Genomic DNA, 17,760 nt, shown 5'->3' on the forward strand with positions numbered 1-17,760 from the left:
GGAAGAAGATGTTTATGACTCTGTGCTATTTTTAACAGATTCATCTCTAATATCATTTTTAATGACTGATCAGCTATTGGCTGAACCCTCTTCTTCGTCAACACCATCTTCGTCAACAACATCATCAAAAGAACAACCAGAAGAGAAAGTACATGAGATAACAAGGTTTTCGCTTTGCGAAAATGGCGTTTGCGGATTTGTGTGAATCATTTTTCTTTATTCAGCTTCAGCTCTTATTTCTTTTTCGACGGGTTCTGCTTTCGTTTATTTACTAGATGCCCATTGGCTGTAAATGCGATCACTGTAAAACAACAGGCTTTAAATGGGATGTTGGTTTGCCTGAAGGAGTATTTTTTTTTAAAAATTGTTTGATTCGTATATATTTAACGAATGTGTTTGTCAACAACTCATGTTCTAGATTGTCCAATTGGCTTTGGAGGACTTATAAGCACATCAAATGAATTTGCTTCGCAAAAAGTTACAATTCAACATTCCCACAGTCTTATTTGGACTTCTGTAATTGAACCTATTCATCTAAAACAATATCTAAGAGATTTAAAAAAGAAGATTTGATATTTTTAGATTTTGAGTATTATCATTTTATGTGTTATTTTTGTGGAACTATTGCTTTATATTTATTCATTTGGAACTTTTGTTAATATTTTGATCAATATGCATTATTTCAAAGAATAAATTAAAATACTGATGTTTGATGATGAAGACGATGAAAATTTAAATTATTCGATAACTCAATATAAGCCAAGTGAAAATTCTATTAGTTCAAGAGATACAGGTGACTTTAGACGAGGTGATCATCCTGCGATGCAATCAACTCAACTTCCTTCTCTTTTTTCAATCCACAGTTTCTTTTATTAATTTAGTTCTTCTTCTTTCTGTGCTTATTTGTTTTCAAAACAAAATTTCGTTTTTCAAATATTATTTTAAAAAATAGGAGGAAAAATCGATAGAATTGAATCTTACGGTGCTTTTGTTGAAATTTCTGGATTTAAAAAACACGGGTACGAAATTTTTAAGATTTCTTTTTGCATTGATATTATTTATCAGCCTTGTACATATTACTCAATTTTCAAATACAAAAATTGGACACCCATCTGAAGTAGGTATGCAATCATTTTTTATAAAAATCACACTTGAATTATTCTTCTTTGTTTTTCAAATTTTTGAATATTCACCAAAAAATATTAATTCCATCTTTTAGTGGAACAAGGCGATGATGTGTGGGTTAAAGTTATTGCCGTTGAAGGTGGAAAAATTTCATTATCAATGAAATATGTGGATCAACGCAATGGGGAAGATTTAGATCCATCAAACGGTTGTGCTGTTCCTTTTGCTTTTGAAGACTTATATCATGATTTTTTATTACAAATATTTATAGGAGATTTATTTACCGCTCAACAAAAAAAAGCGGAATATCAAATGAGAAGAGACGGCCAAAAGGACCAGACAGATTCACAAAAAGAATCAAAGAATATTCAGCGCTGCAGTCGCTGCGGAGAAGTTGGTCATTTTGCATGGTGTTAAAGAAATATTTATATTTGCGTATATTTTTTTTCTTTCCAAACACATTAAAAAAATTTTCTATAATCCGCATTCATAAGGGAGTGCTTCAATCCAAAACTGTCAAAAGAAGAGTTGAAAGCAAAGCTTGAAAAGGCATCATCTGCTCAACCAGCACATCCTGGATCGGGTGTGTCTTCTTCGTCAACAACACCAGCCGCCAAGCCGAAGTGGGCAACAGGTGCAAACATGATTCCTTTGGCTGTTTGTGAAGTTATTGTTTTCTACTAAAACCAATTTTTATTTTATTTTATTTTATTTTATTTTATTTTCATTGTCTTTATTTTTTATTTTTATTTCAAATGGTTATGTACCTCAATATTTATTTGAATATTTCAAAAAACAAAAATGACATGCGAATGATATTCTTGCCAAACAGACGCGAAGCAATTTGGCAATTGAAGGAAAAAGCGAAGAACAAGATCACATAAAAGCTGCTAAGTCGATGCTCGCTGCATTGAAGAGAAGTAAAGAAGGAACAGAGGGAGAAGAAAGAGAGCGAAAGGAAGAAGAAAAAAAGGAAGAAAAAGAAGAACCGAAAAGTTCGTCTCATCATTCACAATCGCATTTGCACAAACATTCAGAGGAGGAGAGAGAAAGGGATAGAAAAGAGCACCGTTCATCGAGCCAAAGCCATCAGAAAGACAGCGGAAAAAGCCACAAAACAAACGAAAAGAAAAGCAAATTAGGCGAATTCTTCTCTTCTCTGTATTCAGACGAGGAGGAAGAGGAAGGCAGAAAAAAAGCATCGACACATCACAAACATAAGAGCAAACACGAGCATCATCACAAAAGGCACATTCGAAAAGGAAGCGAAGAGTCAGCAGAGGAACAGCAACATGGACAGCGTAACAAACATCAGCGTCATCAATCACCTGAGACTGAGAAACGGTCAAATGATCATTCAGAGAGAAAGAAAGAAAGGGCAGATAAAAAGAGAGAAATGTCTGAAGAAAAAGAAGATGATGATACAGATTATGATTCGCATCACAGGAAGTTTTCTGATCGTCTTGAAAAGATCAAAAAGCAACATCGTTCTCATTCATCGCATAGGCATCGCAGCTTATCACATGCTCGTCATTCACATTCAACATCTGCTTCAAACCGCTTTTCTAAGACTCGCTCGAGATCCCGTGCGTCTTGTTCCTCTTCTTCCTATTCTCCTCCCACTTCTCGCTCCACTTCAGTATCATCATCTTCTTCTTCCTCTTCATCCTCTTCCTCTATTTCTTCAAAGAAGTCTGCTTCAATTCGGAAGAAGGATAATCTTCGTGATGCTCACAAGCATCACATTGAAAGAGGATCGAGTGATAGGTCAATGTCTGACTCTTCACGAAGGCACAGGCATCGAAGCAGGAAAAGCATTGAGAAAGAGAGAGAAGAGAAAAGAAGTCACAGAAACAGGAAGATCAGCGGAGAAGAGAAAGACAGCGATGAAAGCGATGCTGAAAGGAGGAAAAGAGATCACAGAAAGAGAGACAACGAAAGAGAAAAGGAAAGAGATAGAGAAAGAGATAGAGAGAGGGATCGAGATAGAGACAGAGATAGAGACAAAGAAAGAGACAGAGAAAGAGAAAGGAAAAGCAATGAAAGCGAAAAAGCAGATAGAAGTTGCGGAAAACGATACGAAAAGGAAGAGCGGAAGGGCTCATATGAGCGACGTAGCAATCGCTCTCACATTCGCAAAAGCCACAATTCATCAAAAGACAGACGAAAACGAGAAAGAGATTCATCTGCATCATCGTCATCTTCTTCTCTTTCTTCTCGTTCTTCATCTGCTTCTATCACGCCTCCAACTTCTCCTTTTTCCCGTTCACTTCACCATCAACCCAAAACTGACAAGACTTCTTCTTCTTCTTCTTCTTCTTCTTATCGTGCAACATCTTCTTCATCTTCTGGTGCTTCCTCATCAGCTTCGCCAAAGCCCCTAAGCCACACAACCCTCCAGACAGCGTCTAAGCCATCTCGTGTAAGCAGATCTGCACACAGGGACTCTTCCCCTGCTTCAGACGAAGAGTCTTCTCTCTCATACTTCGACTCTGATGAGTCCTCCTCTGCTGACAATGGAGATGCGACTCACCTTCATTCACACCATTCTCATCACTCTCGCCATTCCCACTGCTCCTCAAGCGCTGCTGTTGACTCTGTCTCTGACTCAGATTCTCTTTCTTCCCCTTCTCCTTCTCCTGCCCGCCCTCCTCGCTATCCCCAGCCTCACTCCTTCACTGAGCTCTATGCCATGCTCTCTGATTACAATGTTGCTGCTGCATTTCTGAAATATCACAAACAGATATAACTTTCATGAAACAGCATCAACTTTAATTTTTTTTGATTTAAAATTGCTTTTTTTTTTTTGTTAAATCGTAATTTAAAAAAGAAAAATATCGATGAATCATTTCAGTTTATTAGTTTTTTTTTTATTTATTATCTGATGACTGATAAAATACTTGAGGAAGTTGAAAAATTACAACTCTGGGATAGAAAAGATAAAAATAATAGACAATAACATAAGAAAAACAGCTCAAAAGGGAAATCAAAACCGCGTCTAATTTACAGAAATAAAAGCGTAAACATAATTTATTCTTTCTTTGTTAAAAATTCGCAAAATCAATTGCAAATTACATGATCCAAAATTGATAAAATTTCAAAAAAATATATTTAATGCATTTTTCTCCACTTGCCTGGTTGGAATGGCTCGCCCTCTGGTTCAACATATGAAAACTTCTTCAAGAACTCGATGGCATGAGGTGTGAGCACTTCCTTGAGATAATCAGATTCCTTTGCCAATTGTGCTTTTGATTCCTCCATTGACACAGGCAGACGGTTGATTTTCATCTCAGCTGCTTTCTCCTCAGTCAGTGAATCAAAGTTGAATCCACATCCTCTTGGGTTGGGGACGAGTTTCTCTTCAATTCCCTTCAAACCGGCTGACAGAATCATTGCAGACAAAAGATATGGAGATCCAGATGAGTCACCAGCACGGAATTCAATTCTTGTCTTTCCGGGTGAAGCAAAGTTGATTCTTGGCACACGAACAAGAGCTGATCTGTTGGCAATATCCCACCCAGTCCAGATTGGAGCCTCAAAGCCTGGGCACAGCCGTTTGAATGTGCGATCAGACAAAGCAAACACTGATGTCACATCGCGACCATATTTGCACAGCCCTGCAATAAAGCTGTGTGCAATATCTGACAATCCTTCATGTGGTCCAACAAAGACATTCTCTCCTTTTTCATCGAACAAAATAGTGTGCTCGTGTGTTCCTGAGCCTGCAAGATGTGGGAATGGCTTTGGAGAGTAAGTGCAAATTTCACCGTATTCTGCTGCAATCTCTCTTGTGATTTGCATTCCTCTTGTCATTGCATCAGCATTTTCCAATGCTTCTGTGAAATCAAGTTCTACTTCATTTTGTCCTGGGCTTCCTTCATGATGAATTCTTTTAACTTTTAATCCAGATTTCTCGAATCTGTGCATCAGCTCATGACGGAATTTTCCTCCTTGATCCAACGGAGGAACAGAGCAGTATCCGGCTGTATCTGCTGGCTCTAATCCTTCCTTCTTGCACAAGAAGAATTCCAACTCTCCGAACATGAGAACCTGTGGGAATCCCATTTTCTTTGCTTTTTCAACAACTCTGCAAAGAATTCCACGAGGATCACCTGGATGAACAGATCCATCAGCTGAATGAGCCATGCAAATAACTTCGGCATAATCCTCACCTTCAGATTGTCCAAAAATAAGTGTTTTTGGATCGGGAAACAGCGTCATATCGCTGTTTGTGAGAGTGGCGAATCCTCCAATTGAAGAACCATCAACATCAACTCCATTGTGGCAAATTGAAGAATACTAAATTTAAAAAAAATGAAAATTTTAACAATGAATTTATATTGAAATGAAAATTTGTCAAACAAGATTTGCGTTTTCTTCCATGCAGTGATATGTTCCGCACATTGAACTAAACATGCATCTCAAAAATCTTACGTTCTTTGTCTTTATTTCCTCTTGTTGGTGTGCAATAAGATCTTCAACTTCTGCTGAGTATGTTTTTCTTGGCATTAACCCAGTTACAACGAATTTCAAACTCGATCAAAACCATAATTAGACAATCGTTGTGAACAACCATAACAGTTTTTATTGCTTCAAACATGTCAAACATTAAATACGAAAAAAAATCTTTATAAAAGAAGAAACAAAATAAAGAATATTGCAAAAATTAATCTAAAAACGGTTTGTCTGAGATTAAAATAGGCCAAAATGAAGTTTTATCATTTTTCTCAAATCTTTGCAAATTATGAAATTATTTGATTAAAAGAATTATTTAAAATAAATTGTGGAAATAACAAAAAATTAAATTATTTTTCCAAAGAAAAGAGTTGATATAGTTTTTTAATGATGAAAATTTGGACAATTCAATCAGAAATTATAAGCCTTAAAAAAACGATGGATAGATTGAAAATAAATTCATAAAAATAGCAGATAATTGTTATTAATTTCAACAACTGTAGTTACTTTTGTTTTTCGCAATTACTTTGGAATAAAACTGCATGAAAGTTGATTTAGTGTATTATAAATAATGAAATGCACTCAACGTATTAAGATGATAAACTAAAAAAACATTTATCAAATACATCACAATCAAACAAAAATGAAATGAAAAGTGTTGACAAGTATGAATTACAGAAATACGTCAATTAAGTCGCAGTACCAAACACCCCAACCACCACAACTCAGTAACTGAAAAATTAATTACTTTTTACATCTTTGAAATTTTGTAGTCAAATCCAATTGCATTTGCTTCTGTTCCGTATCCCATGTTCTTCTCTCCTTTTGAAAGCTGTGTGAATTCAGCCTCCATCTGCATTTTCTTTGCCTTTCTGCTGTTGATGCAAGACATTACCACAAACACAACACCCACCACAGCGAAAATGACGAAGAACCCAAAGCACAGCATAGACACCAGGAAGAGGGTGGAGTTCGTGTTGATCTTCCCTGTTCCAACGGGAGAGTTGTCAACCCACACTTTTATTGTATCGGCTATCAGCTTGCGGGCATCTTTCAGATATTCTGAGTCGCCTTGTGCTGGCGTGGACAGGTCTGAGCAGTGGGATCCTCCTGTTATTGTGCGGAATGAAAGATTCTGCCTCTCAATGCGCCCATCTTCGGTTATAATATCTGGTTTATTCAAATCATATTCGGAATTAAAAAAAAAAAAAATAGGTTGAATAGAAGTTAATAAAAATTACAGAAACAAGCAAATTGAGATACAAACAACAGATGCAAAAAAATTAAGAAGATAATTATTAAAATAAAATATATCAATACCATTTTCAAGTCTGTTAGCATTGCTGTCCTTCAGTGTAAGACTCAGCCGTCTCCACGGGTCAATCCCTCCATTGGTAAAGATGACATTTGTTCCGACGTAATTCTTTCCGTAGTAGTAATTGTTGGTTTCTTCCACATTCTTGTCAACATCTTTCAGCCCAAAAAGATCTTCACACAATTTGTGATGGTAATCCAGGTCGATTCTCTTCGAACGCAGCGATTTCTCTCCAGAATACACTTGGAAATACCCGAATTCCTTGCACGACTGGTAAAACCACTGCCTTCCCCCAGATTCTTCATCAATCACCGTTTTGCTCAGCTTCTCTCGTGCACTGGAGAAACCCAAGCATGTTTCATTTTGGTCTTTCAGCAATTCCCCGATAAACTCAAAAAGATAATCTTTCTCTTTTTTTGTGTCAGTCACTGGTTTGCTCATCGTTGTGCACAATTTTTTAATTGTTTGTTTTTCTTCTGGCCCTTCATCATCATTGTATTGCACGCTATATGCCACTGCATCTGCGATTGTGTACAAGAAATCTACTCGATCTTCGATTTCCGTACATGAAGTTGCTTTTTCCATTGCTTTGAATTCTGCTTCATTATCAATAAGCTGTTCAATTTGTTCGTTTGCAGTTCTTATTTTGTTTGCGCATTCTTCTGACAATGCTCCAACAATTGATTCATCATATTCTGGAAATGACTCTTTAGCAATTACAGGAGCAGAAGAAGCTATAGAACCTACAGTTAAATGTGGGTATAACATTCTGAACCAAGCGCTCAATGCACCTGCGTAGCTTCCTCCAACAACAACAACGGTTTTTATTTCTTGCTCTTTTTTGTCTGTGTGAATGATCCATTCTAAAATATTTGCTACATCAGCCAAAGCTTGTTGGCTTGTTAGATATTTAAGATTTTCAACTGAAAGGTCTTTTGCTGGTTGAGACAGCCCGTAATATCTGTGTTCAAGAGCAACAATCATTGCCTTATCTTTTTGCGCCAAATCTAAAAATAATAGCAATAACATTTTAAAAAAATAATTTAAAATGATAATTTTGTGAAATTAACATTTCAAAAAGTCACACAATGAGTATATCCAACTGATGCGCGTGTTGGAGCCATTTCTGCTTCTCCGTTGATGTAGAAATACAGCATATGGCTATCTTTATAAAATTCTTCATTAATTAAGTATCGCTGAGAAAATGTTGCCTTATTTGAAGGGTCAAAATGATCAACTCGTTGAATAAATGTTTTGTATTGAGGTGCTGATGCTTTGTGAAAAGTTTGATTCTTTCCAATATCATTCCTCAATCCCTTATCGGGCGAAAATATTATAAACGAATTAACTGTTCCAAAAATTGATATTAAAAACAGTAGCATTTTAAATGACTAATATTGTTTTGATGGATCAATACCATTATAATCTGAAACTTTATTTCCTCAAACCAAAAGGATCAATCAGAGATCATTTTTTGTGTTTGATTTCGGTATTTAAAAGAAATGTCGAAAACTGACGAAAGAGCAAAACCACTTGCAGATGCAGCACTTACAGTTAAGCTTCTTCAATTTCTGAAGAATGCAGCTAACATGCATCAAATCAAAAAAGGAGCAAATGAAACAACAAAAGCTCTTAACAGGTTTGAAATACAAGATATATTGAATTATTAATGTTTTAAATGTTTATTTTTGTTTTTGTTTTTTAGAGGTTTATCTGAATTTGTCGTTTTGGCGGCAGATGCCGAACCGTTGGAAATTATTTTGCAAATTCCTTTGATTTGCGAAGACAAGGTATGAGACAATCAGCAATGTTAATTAATATATTTTAATATGATTTCCATTTTTGTTTGATGAAGAATGTGACATATATTTTTGTTCCTTCAAAAACTGCATTGGGACGTGCATGTGGATTATCTCGTCCGGTTGTTGCATGCGCCGTTCTTGCTGCTGAAGGATCATCATTAAAGGCTGAAATTAAAACTCTTAGAGATGAGTTAGAAAGACAACTTATCTAAAATATGTGTAATGCTTTCACATTAATCATTTCACATTTCAACTGTATTTTTCATTCTCATCCATGATAATGACCTCGAAAAATCCTGGCATTTGAGATGTTTTAGTGCTATTTTTATAATATTAAAATAAACGTATTTATTTGTTTGAAATAAAATATTTTGAAAACGAGAAAAGGAATAATGTTATAATTAGAAAAAAACATTTCAAGGAGATTTTTTTTCAATTAATTTAGGATTATCTGCATAATGCTTTTAATTCTTTTAAAGAATAGCTTGCATCTATGGATGTTTGATGATAAACTAAAATCATGAACTTCACTTTTTGAGGCTTGTTATTTGCAGCTTTTAAATTTTTTCAAAAAACATCTGAAAAAGATGATACAGGATAATGTTAATAACCCTTTCCCATGAGCTTGGCTAATAATTTTGCAGCAAAAAATCTTCAAATCGTTGCGATAATGCAAAAAACATTCAGAAATTTGAAGATAGAAAGAAACAAATTAAACTGAATAGAGTTGTTTCTTCGAAAAATCAAAATGAACAGCTCAAAAAGGCTTATTTCTTGAAATGAAACGCTTAATTTTCATTGATAAACATAAAATGTCTATATTAACCTATCATTTCTGTTGTTAGATTATTTCTAGTGCAACACGACAGAAGAAAGAAAAGGTTTGCCAATTGACTACTGAAGTGAATCAATAAACAACTAACAATGAAAATATTGGTGAATGAAATAAACTAATGGTCGATAACTGAAAACTTTAAAATTGCAATGGGAATAATATCTTGAAACAGATTCAGATAAGACAATAAAATCAACTATAGATTCTATAAATCAACAAAAAGCAGTGTAAAAATTACGCACTCAAAGAAATAAAAACAAAAATATTAGTAATAGCTTGCTATATTTGTAAATATATATTATAAACAAAGAAATATAAACTAAATTTTTGTTTTTTTTTATAAATATCAACAGTTATGTCTTGGATATAATTTGTCGTTCATTCACTTGGTTTGTAATGCCGCATTTGATTTTTGAGATTCTTTCACGAAAAAATTGTATCAAATCACGCAACAAGCACAAAATAAACCTTATCTTCAATTATACTCAATAATTTGTTTTTTATCCTTGCCTTTCTTTCTTTCTTTCACTTTCTCTCTCTCTCTCCTCTCGTCAACTTTGCTTTCACTCCTGTCTGATCACTTTTTCGTTCCTGATTGCTGCAATTGTTGTGCTGCATTCTCAACTTGGCCGTCCAATGATCTTCACAACAGCACTCTCACGATCTGCATGTGTCTGTTCAGATGCTCCTTCCTTTGCCTTCTCTGAACTGTCACTCTTCTTATCGTCTTGCCTTTTGTCATCATCCGTTTGCTTGTTCCATTCCGGATTCAGCCTCACGAACTCGTCATCAATCAGCTTCTCATCAGAAACAACATGAGGATTCTCAACATCCAAGTTATCGTCATCGTCATCATCATCTTCGTCTTCGAAGAATCCTTCATTGTCTTTCTCCTCAATCGCACCAAACTTCACTTTCTGCAGCCCGCTGCCTGTTCTCTCTGTTTTCAATGAGTTTCTCTTTTGCCCTTCTCTCTGTCTCCTTTCTCTCTCCTTTGCCCACTCCTTCACCTGCTCTTCCTTTATGGCATCTTTGCTCTCATTCAACCCATATGATTCGCTGAAATAGTGCAAATTCGAGTAAAAATCTTCGAAGCTGTGAACAGACAGAAAGTGCGAGCCTTCCTCTTTTTGTGCTGAGGATGCAGCTTGTCCATCTTTGGAAGCATGTTGTGGAAGAAGAGCATGCGAATGCTGCTGAGAAGAAAGTGACGATGCATTTTCTGAATGCTTCATGAGAGGTGCACGGTTCGGAAATGATGCTGAAGGGTGCATAATACCCACAGCCCCATCTGAATGAGGAGCATTTCCCATCAGCGTAGGAGGAAGTGATTGAGGCTTTGCAGAAGATGAGGCAGAGGCAGAAGCAGAAGTTGATGCTGATTGATCTGATGCGCCTGTTGAGGATGGATGTTCAGATGGCACTTTCAACAGACGAGATAGAGAGCCAATCGATCGCAACGGGGTTGCCTGGGCATAAATGTGCATTTCATCATTTGATGAAGACAAAGAAGCCGAAGAATCTGATGGAACTCCAGAAGAGACGTTCTGTTTAGATCTTGATTCTTTCAAATGGCCTGCTTCACTTTCAGTTCCTGCTTTCCCATGTTGTTCTTGTTCATGTTCTGCTTCTAAATCCATTTCGTTCATTTCGACAAGTCTCACTGACTCAATGTCAGTTTTCTCTGTATTCCTTTCTTTCACTTCTTTTCCTTTGTTCTCCGTCGCATCTTCTTTACCTTCCGCTTTTCCTTCTTCTACTTTTTGTGTGTCTGTGGCTGTTTTCTTCCCCTTCCCCTTCAGCTTCACAGGAGCAAGGCACAAGCACCCAATGATAGCAATGACCACCGACACGTAGAAAGGAAGCTGATCCCACACATCATACAGAGCAGAGCAAATCATTGGCGCAACCGCTCTTGACGCTGCCTGCACGCACTGCCCAATGCCAAGCACCATCCCTTTTGTCTGCTGGTCTCCGAAATACGCAAAGATCGACGTTGATGTCGGCACCACAAACGCCTGGCCCAGCCCAAACAGCACAGAGAAAAACCACACGGCGATGTTGGACCGTATGACTGACATCAGCACAAGCGCCAAAGAGGCAACAACAGAGCCAACAATCAGAGGCTTCTTCTCGCCTAGCCGGGGAATGATGATGGGGATGAAGAAGATCTGAATGAAAGCCATCCCAAAGCCGTAGCACATGGTGATGAACCCGACCATCTTTGCAGTGAAGTTATACCGATCCAAACAGAGTGGTGGGAGTACAGTCTGAATGGCTGAGTATTCGAAGGTGGAAGTGAAATAGTTCAGAAGAGCAATCAAATAGCCAACATTCGACAAAATGGACAGCAAAGCGGACTTCGACTTGGGCTTTGGAGAGGATCGGAGAGCAGATTCAGCTTTTGCTTGAGAAGGCAATGGAGAAGTGGACGAAGACGATTCTGAAGATGATGATAGACCAGGAGAAGGAGCAACAGTCATCTCTTTTGTCGCAGAAGGAGTGCCTGAAGAACAAGGAGTTGGATTTGTATTCGTTGCATCCATTGAAGCAGAACTTGAAGAGGGAAAAGAAGAAGAAGAAGAAGAAAAACCACTCTTGTAGATATCACTTTTGTCACTTGACTTTGGATTTTTGTCGTTCGGAGATAAATTGTCTGTTGAACTTGAAGACGTTGGAGTAACAACTGCATTGTCCATAATTGGCGATGGCGCTGGTAGAAGATCATATGATTCTTTTTTGGGTTTTGCCCATGGACATTTTCTCCTTTTTTCCTTTGTTAAAGTTTCCTTCACAAATAATGTGTTCAATACAAGAGCAATTAAACATAGTCCTCCGCTAACGGAGCATGGAACAATTAATGCACAATCTGCTAAGAATCCCCCCAAAATTGGTCCTAAAACAATACCAATTCCGACGCATGAACCATACCAACCGAACCAAATTGTTCGTTCACTGGAAGAAGTTGAAATGTCGGACGTAAGTGCCATAGCTACTGTTGTCAAATTCGCAAATAAGCCTGTCCCTGCACGAAAAATAACAGTCAACGCAATTGTGTTTGCTAATCCAAGTAAAAAGTTGAAAAGTCCGATTCCGAAACAAGCTAACATTAATGTGTACTTTCTTCCAATATAATCACTTAAAATCCCAATAAATAGAGATCCAATAAACTGTGCCACAGAATAAGCCGTTAGCACAAAACCGTATTCAATGTTTCCTCCTCCAAGAGCTGAAAAAGAAAGAAAATGATTAATATCAAATATATGAAATGCAAAGGACCAACAAACATCTAATATATGTGGGAAGCATGGGCGTTAGTAATCCAAATGGAATTGTTGCGCTCATAATAGTGAAAAGCAATACCAATTGAACTTTATACTTGATAAACCATTTTCCAATTGCTGTACATTTTTTACAGCATGAATTTCTTTATGCATATTAACAAAACATAAAATAATAATTTACATAAATTATTAAATGTTATTAACAAACGTCATCTCAGTATTTCAACAGCTTTGCTCAATCCTTTGTAAGGATCATACCCAATCTATTTTTATTTTCAATCGTTATATGCAAAATTATTTCTCAATAAATACAAATCCATATCAGCGAAAAGTTGCCAATATTGATTATGTTTACATTGAAATATAAGTAAAGTATCAAATATTCTTGGGAAAGTTTTTGGATTATAAAAAAGCAACAAAATTCCAAAATTAACAATAGATAAACATACCATCAGAAACATAATTCAAAAAGTGAAATAAAAGTGAGAGTTGATGCAATAAATTAATTTACATAATTTTCTATACGAAAAAATATAAAGTACTTACGTTTTAAACGCAAGATGCATAATCTGATTAGAAGTTCAGTTCATCATTGGAATCGGAGTCATCGGCTTTATCTTCAAATTCATGAAAAGTCGAATTTTCGTTCTGAGGCTTTATGTCTTCAATTGTGATTGTCTCAAACTCATCTGGATCTGGCGGAACCACATTGTCCTCACTCCTGCTCTCTTCCTTTGTGTCCTGCTCTTCTTTTTCATTGACGTTCTTATTTTGTGTTTGCTTCCCTTCTTTCGATTCATTCGTTTCCTTTTCCTTCTTCTTGTTGTGCGACAAGACTGCTGCTTTAGCCTTCTCGTGCATCTCGCGAATTCTGCTCTGGAGGGACTCTTCTTCTTTGTGCGCCTCTTCCAACGCAGCCTCGCTCACTCCAAACTGATCCCTCAAATCGCCAAAAAGCTCATCTTTGATTGTTTCAGTTTAAAAACAAATAAATAAATAATAAATTATTTTGTTGCAGAGAAGAGATTATGCAAATAAAGATGTTAACAATCAATTTGAGAATAAAAACAACAACAACAAGAAGTTAATTAAAGAAACATTGCAAATACTTACAATCATCACACCTTCCTTTGTTTCCTTCTGTGATGCGAATGAAGCAGCTGTGTTGAATGAGTTCATCGTGTCGAATTGCATCGAAGAGAGGAGCGGAGGCGCAAGCGAAGAAGGAAGAGGCCCAGCCAGATGCGCTGGAAGGCTGTACTGCTCTCGCCTGGCTGAGGCAAAAGGAGAGGTTATGATGGATGTTGGAGGAGTAGAAGAGGAAGAAGAAGAGGAGGAGGAAGAAGCTGAAGCTGAAGCAGAAGCTGAAGCTGAAGAAGAAGCAGATGAATGTGAAGAAGAAAGAGAAGACAGGTCAGATTCTGTCAGCGTGGCAGACGGCTTTGACGAGAAAGTGGCAGATGGAAGAGAAGCTTTGATGAATGGGCTTGTTGGCTTTGGTGACGATGCAGCAGAAGAAGTCTTCGAAACAGCTGGAGAAGAAGCAGACGAAGAAGCAAGCGAAGACGAGGAGAAAGAGTCAGACAACTTCTGTTTGGATGAAGAAGGCGAAGAATATGGTGAATGAGAATGAGAAGGAGAAGAAGAAGGAGAAGAAGACGATGGCGAAGAATTCACTTTCTTCTCTGCAGCAGGAGAACCTGACATTGCTGTTGCTGCTCCATCAGCAACCGTTCCATCTGCATTCGACGAAAGCACATGAGGCTTCGGGGGAGTGATGACAATGGGCACCGCAGTGACAGTGCCTGGGTCCTCCAAGCCCGGCAGCGAGGCAGTCGATGCCGCAGACAGCGGAGCCAGCGGAGACTGGCTGCTCAGCTGCGCCTCGGCCGAGATGCCTTTCACCTGCGCCTCCACTTTCTGCACCCAACTTCGGATCTCAGCCAGCAGGCGTGACACGCCTTCCTCCCGCGCCTGACCCCGCTGCTGCGGCAGAAGCTGCACTAGCTCCATGGTCAGGTTGAAGTTGTTCATCAGCTTCGGAAACAGGATGCTCGCGTCGCTGAACAGCACAGGGAAAAGATAGTCCAGCTCCTGCACTGTCAGCGGCTGCTCCGAATATCCTTCTGCTTTCTTCTCTTTTTCTCCTTCTGTGTCTGCAGAGGATGTGGTGGCAGTGTTTCCTTGTGATGGAGAACCCGATCCGTCTGCTTTGCCCTCGCTGCTCGGGACATCCAGCAGCTTGTTCACTTTCTCTGTCATCCGCTCGAAGAGACGCTCGCCGTCTTCTGTCTTGAAAAATGAGTGTTTTCTTCTCTTCTCTTTCTTCGGCGTGGCTTTCTCTTCCTTCGCTGCCTCGCTGCCCGAAGCGCGGCTTCCTTCTTTGCTGTCCAGTTCTTTGCTGTTTTTCATCCATGTTTTGCGAAGACGTCGCCGAGGAGAAATATCATCGGTTGCAGCAGATGGCGTGTAGCCCTCTTCTTTTTTCCCATTGCTTTTAGCATTTCCTCCTTCCTTCTTCTTCTCCTCTTCCTCATCCTCATTTTCGTCTTCGTTATCATCCTCATCCTCATCTTCATCTTCATCTTCATCATCCTTGTCATTACTATCGCTTTCATTCAACCCAATCCCCGCAGCCGATGGCAGCTGCTCAAACGAGAACGACCCCACCGACCCTGCAGACGGAGGCGGAGTGAACCTGGGGTTGTCGAAGCTGGCAACAATCGGCGGAAGAACTGTAATCTCCATTTCTCCGCTTGCTGCATCGTGATGGTGCAGATGCTGCCGCTTTTTCTCATTCTTCTCAGCTGCCGTCAGCTCTTGGTGGCTTTTAAATTCCTCATTCTTTCCTTCATCCTCTCGTTTTTCAATTTTCATGTCCTCTTTATTCTCTTTTTTTGACTCACTTGCGCTTTTACTGATTGCAACTCCTTGGCCGGTTTCAGCTTCCTGCTCGTTTGATCTGACTAAAATCCCTGCGAATGGTGAAGAATCAGCAACTGATATAATACGATTGCCTTCGGTAGGTCGAATTTTGTTGGCTTGAGGAGTCGTTTTTGATGATTCTTCGCGAATTGATGACTTTGATCCCAAAGGCTGTTTTATCGAGGAATTTGATTCTCGAAGGGCTGTTGCTGAAGATTTAATCAGATATTTTGATGACTTATCTCGAAAAGACGTATCAATAACATCTTTTAATGGCTCCTCTCTTTTCGCTTTTCGCTTTCGCAAATCATCATTGAAAAGTTTCGGGTTTTGAATGTATTTTTCTTTATTTGAACCAGAAAAATTCTGATCAAATTTTGTCAGAGCAGCTTTTGTAAAAAATTCTAATATTTTATGTTGTTGTGCTTCAAATGATGGAAGGATACTGCATTGATAAGCTAATGTTGCAAGAATAGATCCATCTAATGAGGGAATTGTTTTTGCAAGTGATGCAATATCAGAAGTTAAAAATGGAAATGATTGCAAAGATGTTGGATTTTTTTCATAAGGATGCAGCTGAACAGGAGTGAGTAAATGAATGTCTTGCTCTTTTAATGACTGGTTTTGAAAATTCGCAACCTGAACTTGAACTTCCATTTCCTTTAATTTTCTTTGAAGTTCTTCTTTCTCCTTCCGCTCTTGTCTCAATAATGTCTCAGCTTCCGATAGCGCTACTTTTGTTTTATAAAATGACAATAGAATGGCTTGTTGACTTAAAGGTTTTTGAGATTGCTTTTTCAATTTTTTATCATTTTCATCATCCACTGAACTTGAAAAATTATCAAATTGATTTCTCAAAAATTGAATTTCACTTCGTGAATCCATTGAATCTACATATTCTGAAAAATCTTTTATTTCTTGCATTTACGCACAAAAAATTTTCTGTTGATCAAAATACCACAACAGTTGAATTTTTTCTGTAAATCAAAATCAGAACTTTTGTTCATAACAATAAATTTTCATTCTTGTTAACAAGAAATAAAGCGTATTTATCTCATAGAATGAAAAAGATAAATGAGTTTATTCCAGTGTCTTTTCAAATTTTTCTTGTTGTTGTTTTTTCAGTCCTTAAACACCATTTATTATTCAATTTTGATAAACTAATTATACAAAGTTGTTGAACGTTTTATTCAAAATTGGTCAACTAATTATTCGTAATTAATAAAATTGAGAATTTTTCAAAAAAAAATATTTTTTGTGAAAAATTTGTTTTTGGCTGAATGTTAGAAAGTGATAAAAATATTATATTTACTCAATATTCGAAATACAGATGAGAAATTGAACCTCAATTTTTATTATTTATGAATAAACATGAAATTTTCTGATTTTTCAAAAAAAAAAATCGTCATCATAAAAATCGGATAATTTTTAAATCTTTTCACCTTGCATTGTTAGACTTTGCATTGCACAGTCATTATATGTTAATTACATATTTTCATAATATGAAATTTTTTTTTGAAAAATTCCTTTTTTTTAATTTTCAGGTGAAATTGAAAACCGAATATTTCCATCAAATTTTCATTCCAACTCACCAAATTTCACCAGCTTCGAAATAACAACTTTGCTCATCATAGGGTGGTTTTTTTATCCGGACAAAAATTTTAATTATGAATTATTTCTTCCCACTTTTTGGATATTTTATCATATTTTTAATATATAAGGAAAAGTCAACAGTTTGAAATTAAGATTAAATTACTATACCTAATCTCTGATGGGGGGGGAGATGGGGGGGTTAGCTCCTCCATCTCTGGATTAGTGCCTCCCCTGAGGAGATTAGGTAATAGCAAGGGGTATTACTAAGTTAGAATTTAATTGAAAATTTTTTTTTGATTTTTTTTCATTACAAAATAATTTTTTTTTAAAAAAAAAAAAATAAGATCATAACCATTACTTTATTTGTTTGAGCGCAGTGAAACAAAGAAAAAAAAATGGTATGACGAAATTGAGAGATTTCATGAA

At 37.1% G+C, this 17,760-nt stretch overlaps 6 protein-coding genes across 6 annotated transcripts; 2 read left to right on the forward strand and 4 right to left on the reverse strand.

Moving 5' to 3' along the window:
- The first annotated feature begins 676 nt into the window (after window positions 1–676).
- Window positions 677–3,978, forward strand: MONOS_1067 (putative Nucleolar protein of 40 kDa). The gene is made up of 7 exons (XM_067863138.1): window positions 677–862; window positions 953–1,019; window positions 1,066–1,121; window positions 1,220–1,333; window positions 1,397–1,535; window positions 1,620–1,782; window positions 1,958–3,978. The coding sequence occupies exons 1-7, from the start codon at window positions 706–708 to the stop codon at window positions 3,872–3,874; spliced, it is 2,613 nt and encodes an 870-aa protein (XP_067727753.1). The 5' UTR covers window positions 677–705; the 3' UTR covers window positions 3,875–3,978.
- Window positions 3,967–5,666, reverse strand: MONOS_1066 (Glutamine synthetase). The gene is made up of 2 exons (XM_067863127.1): window positions 5,488–5,666; window positions 3,967–5,424 (listed from the first exon to the last, which is right to left on the reverse strand). The coding sequence occupies exons 1-2, from the start codon at window positions 5,632–5,634 to the stop codon at window positions 4,237–4,239; spliced, it is 1,335 nt and encodes a 444-aa protein (XP_067727754.1). The 5' UTR covers window positions 5,635–5,666; the 3' UTR covers window positions 3,967–4,236.
- Window positions 5,667–6,119: 453 nt separating this feature from the next.
- MONOS_1065 (putative Calpain-type Cysteine Protease) lies at window positions 6,120–8,290 on the reverse strand. The gene is made up of 3 exons (XM_067863116.1): window positions 7,983–8,290; window positions 6,901–7,902; window positions 6,120–6,750 (listed from the first exon to the last, which is right to left on the reverse strand). The coding sequence occupies exons 1-3, from the start codon at window positions 8,275–8,277 to the stop codon at window positions 6,332–6,334; spliced, it is 1,716 nt and encodes a 571-aa protein (XP_067727755.1). The 5' UTR covers window positions 8,278–8,290; the 3' UTR covers window positions 6,120–6,331.
- A 63-nt stretch (window positions 8,291–8,353) lies between these two features.
- Window positions 8,354–9,209, forward strand: MONOS_1064 (putative ribosomal protein L7Ae). Its single transcript, XM_067863105.1, has 3 exons — window positions 8,354–8,534; window positions 8,601–8,685; window positions 8,751–9,209. Exons 1-3 carry the CDS (start codon window positions 8,398–8,400, stop codon window positions 8,907–8,909), a joined length of 381 nt encoding a protein of 126 aa, XP_067727756.1. The 5' UTR covers window positions 8,354–8,397; the 3' UTR covers window positions 8,910–9,209.
- A 209-nt stretch (window positions 9,210–9,418) lies between these two features.
- Window positions 9,419–13,071, reverse strand: MONOS_1063 (putative major facilitator transporter). Its single transcript, XM_067863094.1, has 3 exons — window positions 13,025–13,071; window positions 12,820–12,959; window positions 9,419–12,761 (listed from the first exon to the last, which is right to left on the reverse strand). Exons 1-3 carry the CDS (start codon window positions 13,027–13,029, stop codon window positions 10,153–10,155), a joined length of 2,754 nt encoding a protein of 917 aa, XP_067727757.1. The 5' UTR covers window positions 13,030–13,071; the 3' UTR covers window positions 9,419–10,152.
- A 112-nt stretch (window positions 13,072–13,183) lies between these two features.
- Window positions 13,184–16,990, reverse strand: MONOS_1062 (uncharacterized protein). The gene is made up of 2 exons (XM_067863083.1): window positions 13,941–16,990; window positions 13,184–13,778 (listed from the first exon to the last, which is right to left on the reverse strand). The coding sequence occupies exons 1-2, from the start codon at window positions 16,663–16,665 to the stop codon at window positions 13,390–13,392; spliced, it is 3,114 nt and encodes a 1,037-aa protein (XP_067727758.1). The 5' UTR covers window positions 16,666–16,990; the 3' UTR covers window positions 13,184–13,389.
- Window positions 16,991–17,760: the final 770 nt, after the last annotated feature.

This window comes from Monocercomonoides exilis (genome assembly GCF_001643675.1).
Source record: "Monocercomonoides exilis strain PA203 chromosome Unknown scaffold21-1407046, whole genome shotgun sequence".
Lineage (NCBI taxonomy): Eukaryota > Preaxostyla > Oxymonadida > Polymastigidae > Monocercomonoides > Monocercomonoides exilis.

Bases quoted from the DNA above. Each gene is read 5' to 3' on its own strand.
- MONOS_1067 (XM_067863138.1), top strand. From the start codon at position 706: ATGTTTGATGATGAAGACGATGAAAATTTAAATTATTCGATAACTCAA. The intron at 1,536-1,619 runs GTGTTAAAGAAA...CGCATTCATAAG, and splicing joins GAAGTTGGTCATTTTGCATG to GGAGTGCTTCAATCCAAAAC. The intron at 1,783-1,957 runs GTTTGTGAAGTT...CTTGCCAAACAG, and splicing joins CAAACATGATTCCTTTGGCT to ACGCGAAGCAATTTGGCAAT.
- MONOS_1066 (XM_067863127.1), bottom strand. From the start codon at position 5,634: ATGCCAAGAAAAACATACTCAGCAGAAGTTGAAGATCTTATTGCACAC. The intron at 5,425-5,487 runs GTTTGACAAATT...TTTTAAATTTAG, and splicing joins TGGAAGAAAACGCAAATCTT to TATTCTTCAATTTGCCACAA.
- MONOS_1065 (XM_067863116.1), bottom strand. From the start codon at position 8,277: ATGCTACTGTTTTTAATATCAATTTTTGGAACAGTTAATTCGTTTATA. The intron at 7,903-7,982 runs GTGTGACTTTTT...TATTATTTTTAG, and splicing joins ATCAGTTGGATATACTCATT to ATTTGGCGCAAAAAGATAAG. The intron at 6,751-6,900 runs GTATTGATATAT...TGAATAAACCAG, and splicing joins TGCTAACAGACTTGAAAATG to ATATTATAACCGAAGATGGG.
- MONOS_1064 (XM_067863105.1), top strand. From the start codon at position 8,398: ATGTCGAAAACTGACGAAAGAGCAAAACCACTTGCAGATGCAGCACTT. The intron at 8,535-8,600 runs GTTTGAAATACA...TTTGTTTTTTAG, and splicing joins ACAACAAAAGCTCTTAACAG to AGGTTTATCTGAATTTGTCG. The intron at 8,686-8,750 runs GTATGAGACAAT...TGTTTGATGAAG, and splicing joins CTTTGATTTGCGAAGACAAG to AATGTGACATATATTTTTGT.
- MONOS_1063 (XM_067863094.1), bottom strand. The intron at 12,762-12,819 runs GTTTGTTGGTCC...TTTCTTTTTCAG, and splicing joins GCTTCCCACATATATTAGAT to CTCTTGGAGGAGGAAACATT.
- MONOS_1062 (XM_067863083.1), bottom strand. From the start codon at position 16,665: ATGCAAGAAATAAAAGATTTTTCAGAATATGTAGATTCAATGGATTCA. The intron at 13,779-13,940 runs GTGTGATGATTG...AAACAATCAAAG, and splicing joins ACAGAAGGAAACAAAGGAAG to ATGAGCTTTTTGGCGATTTG.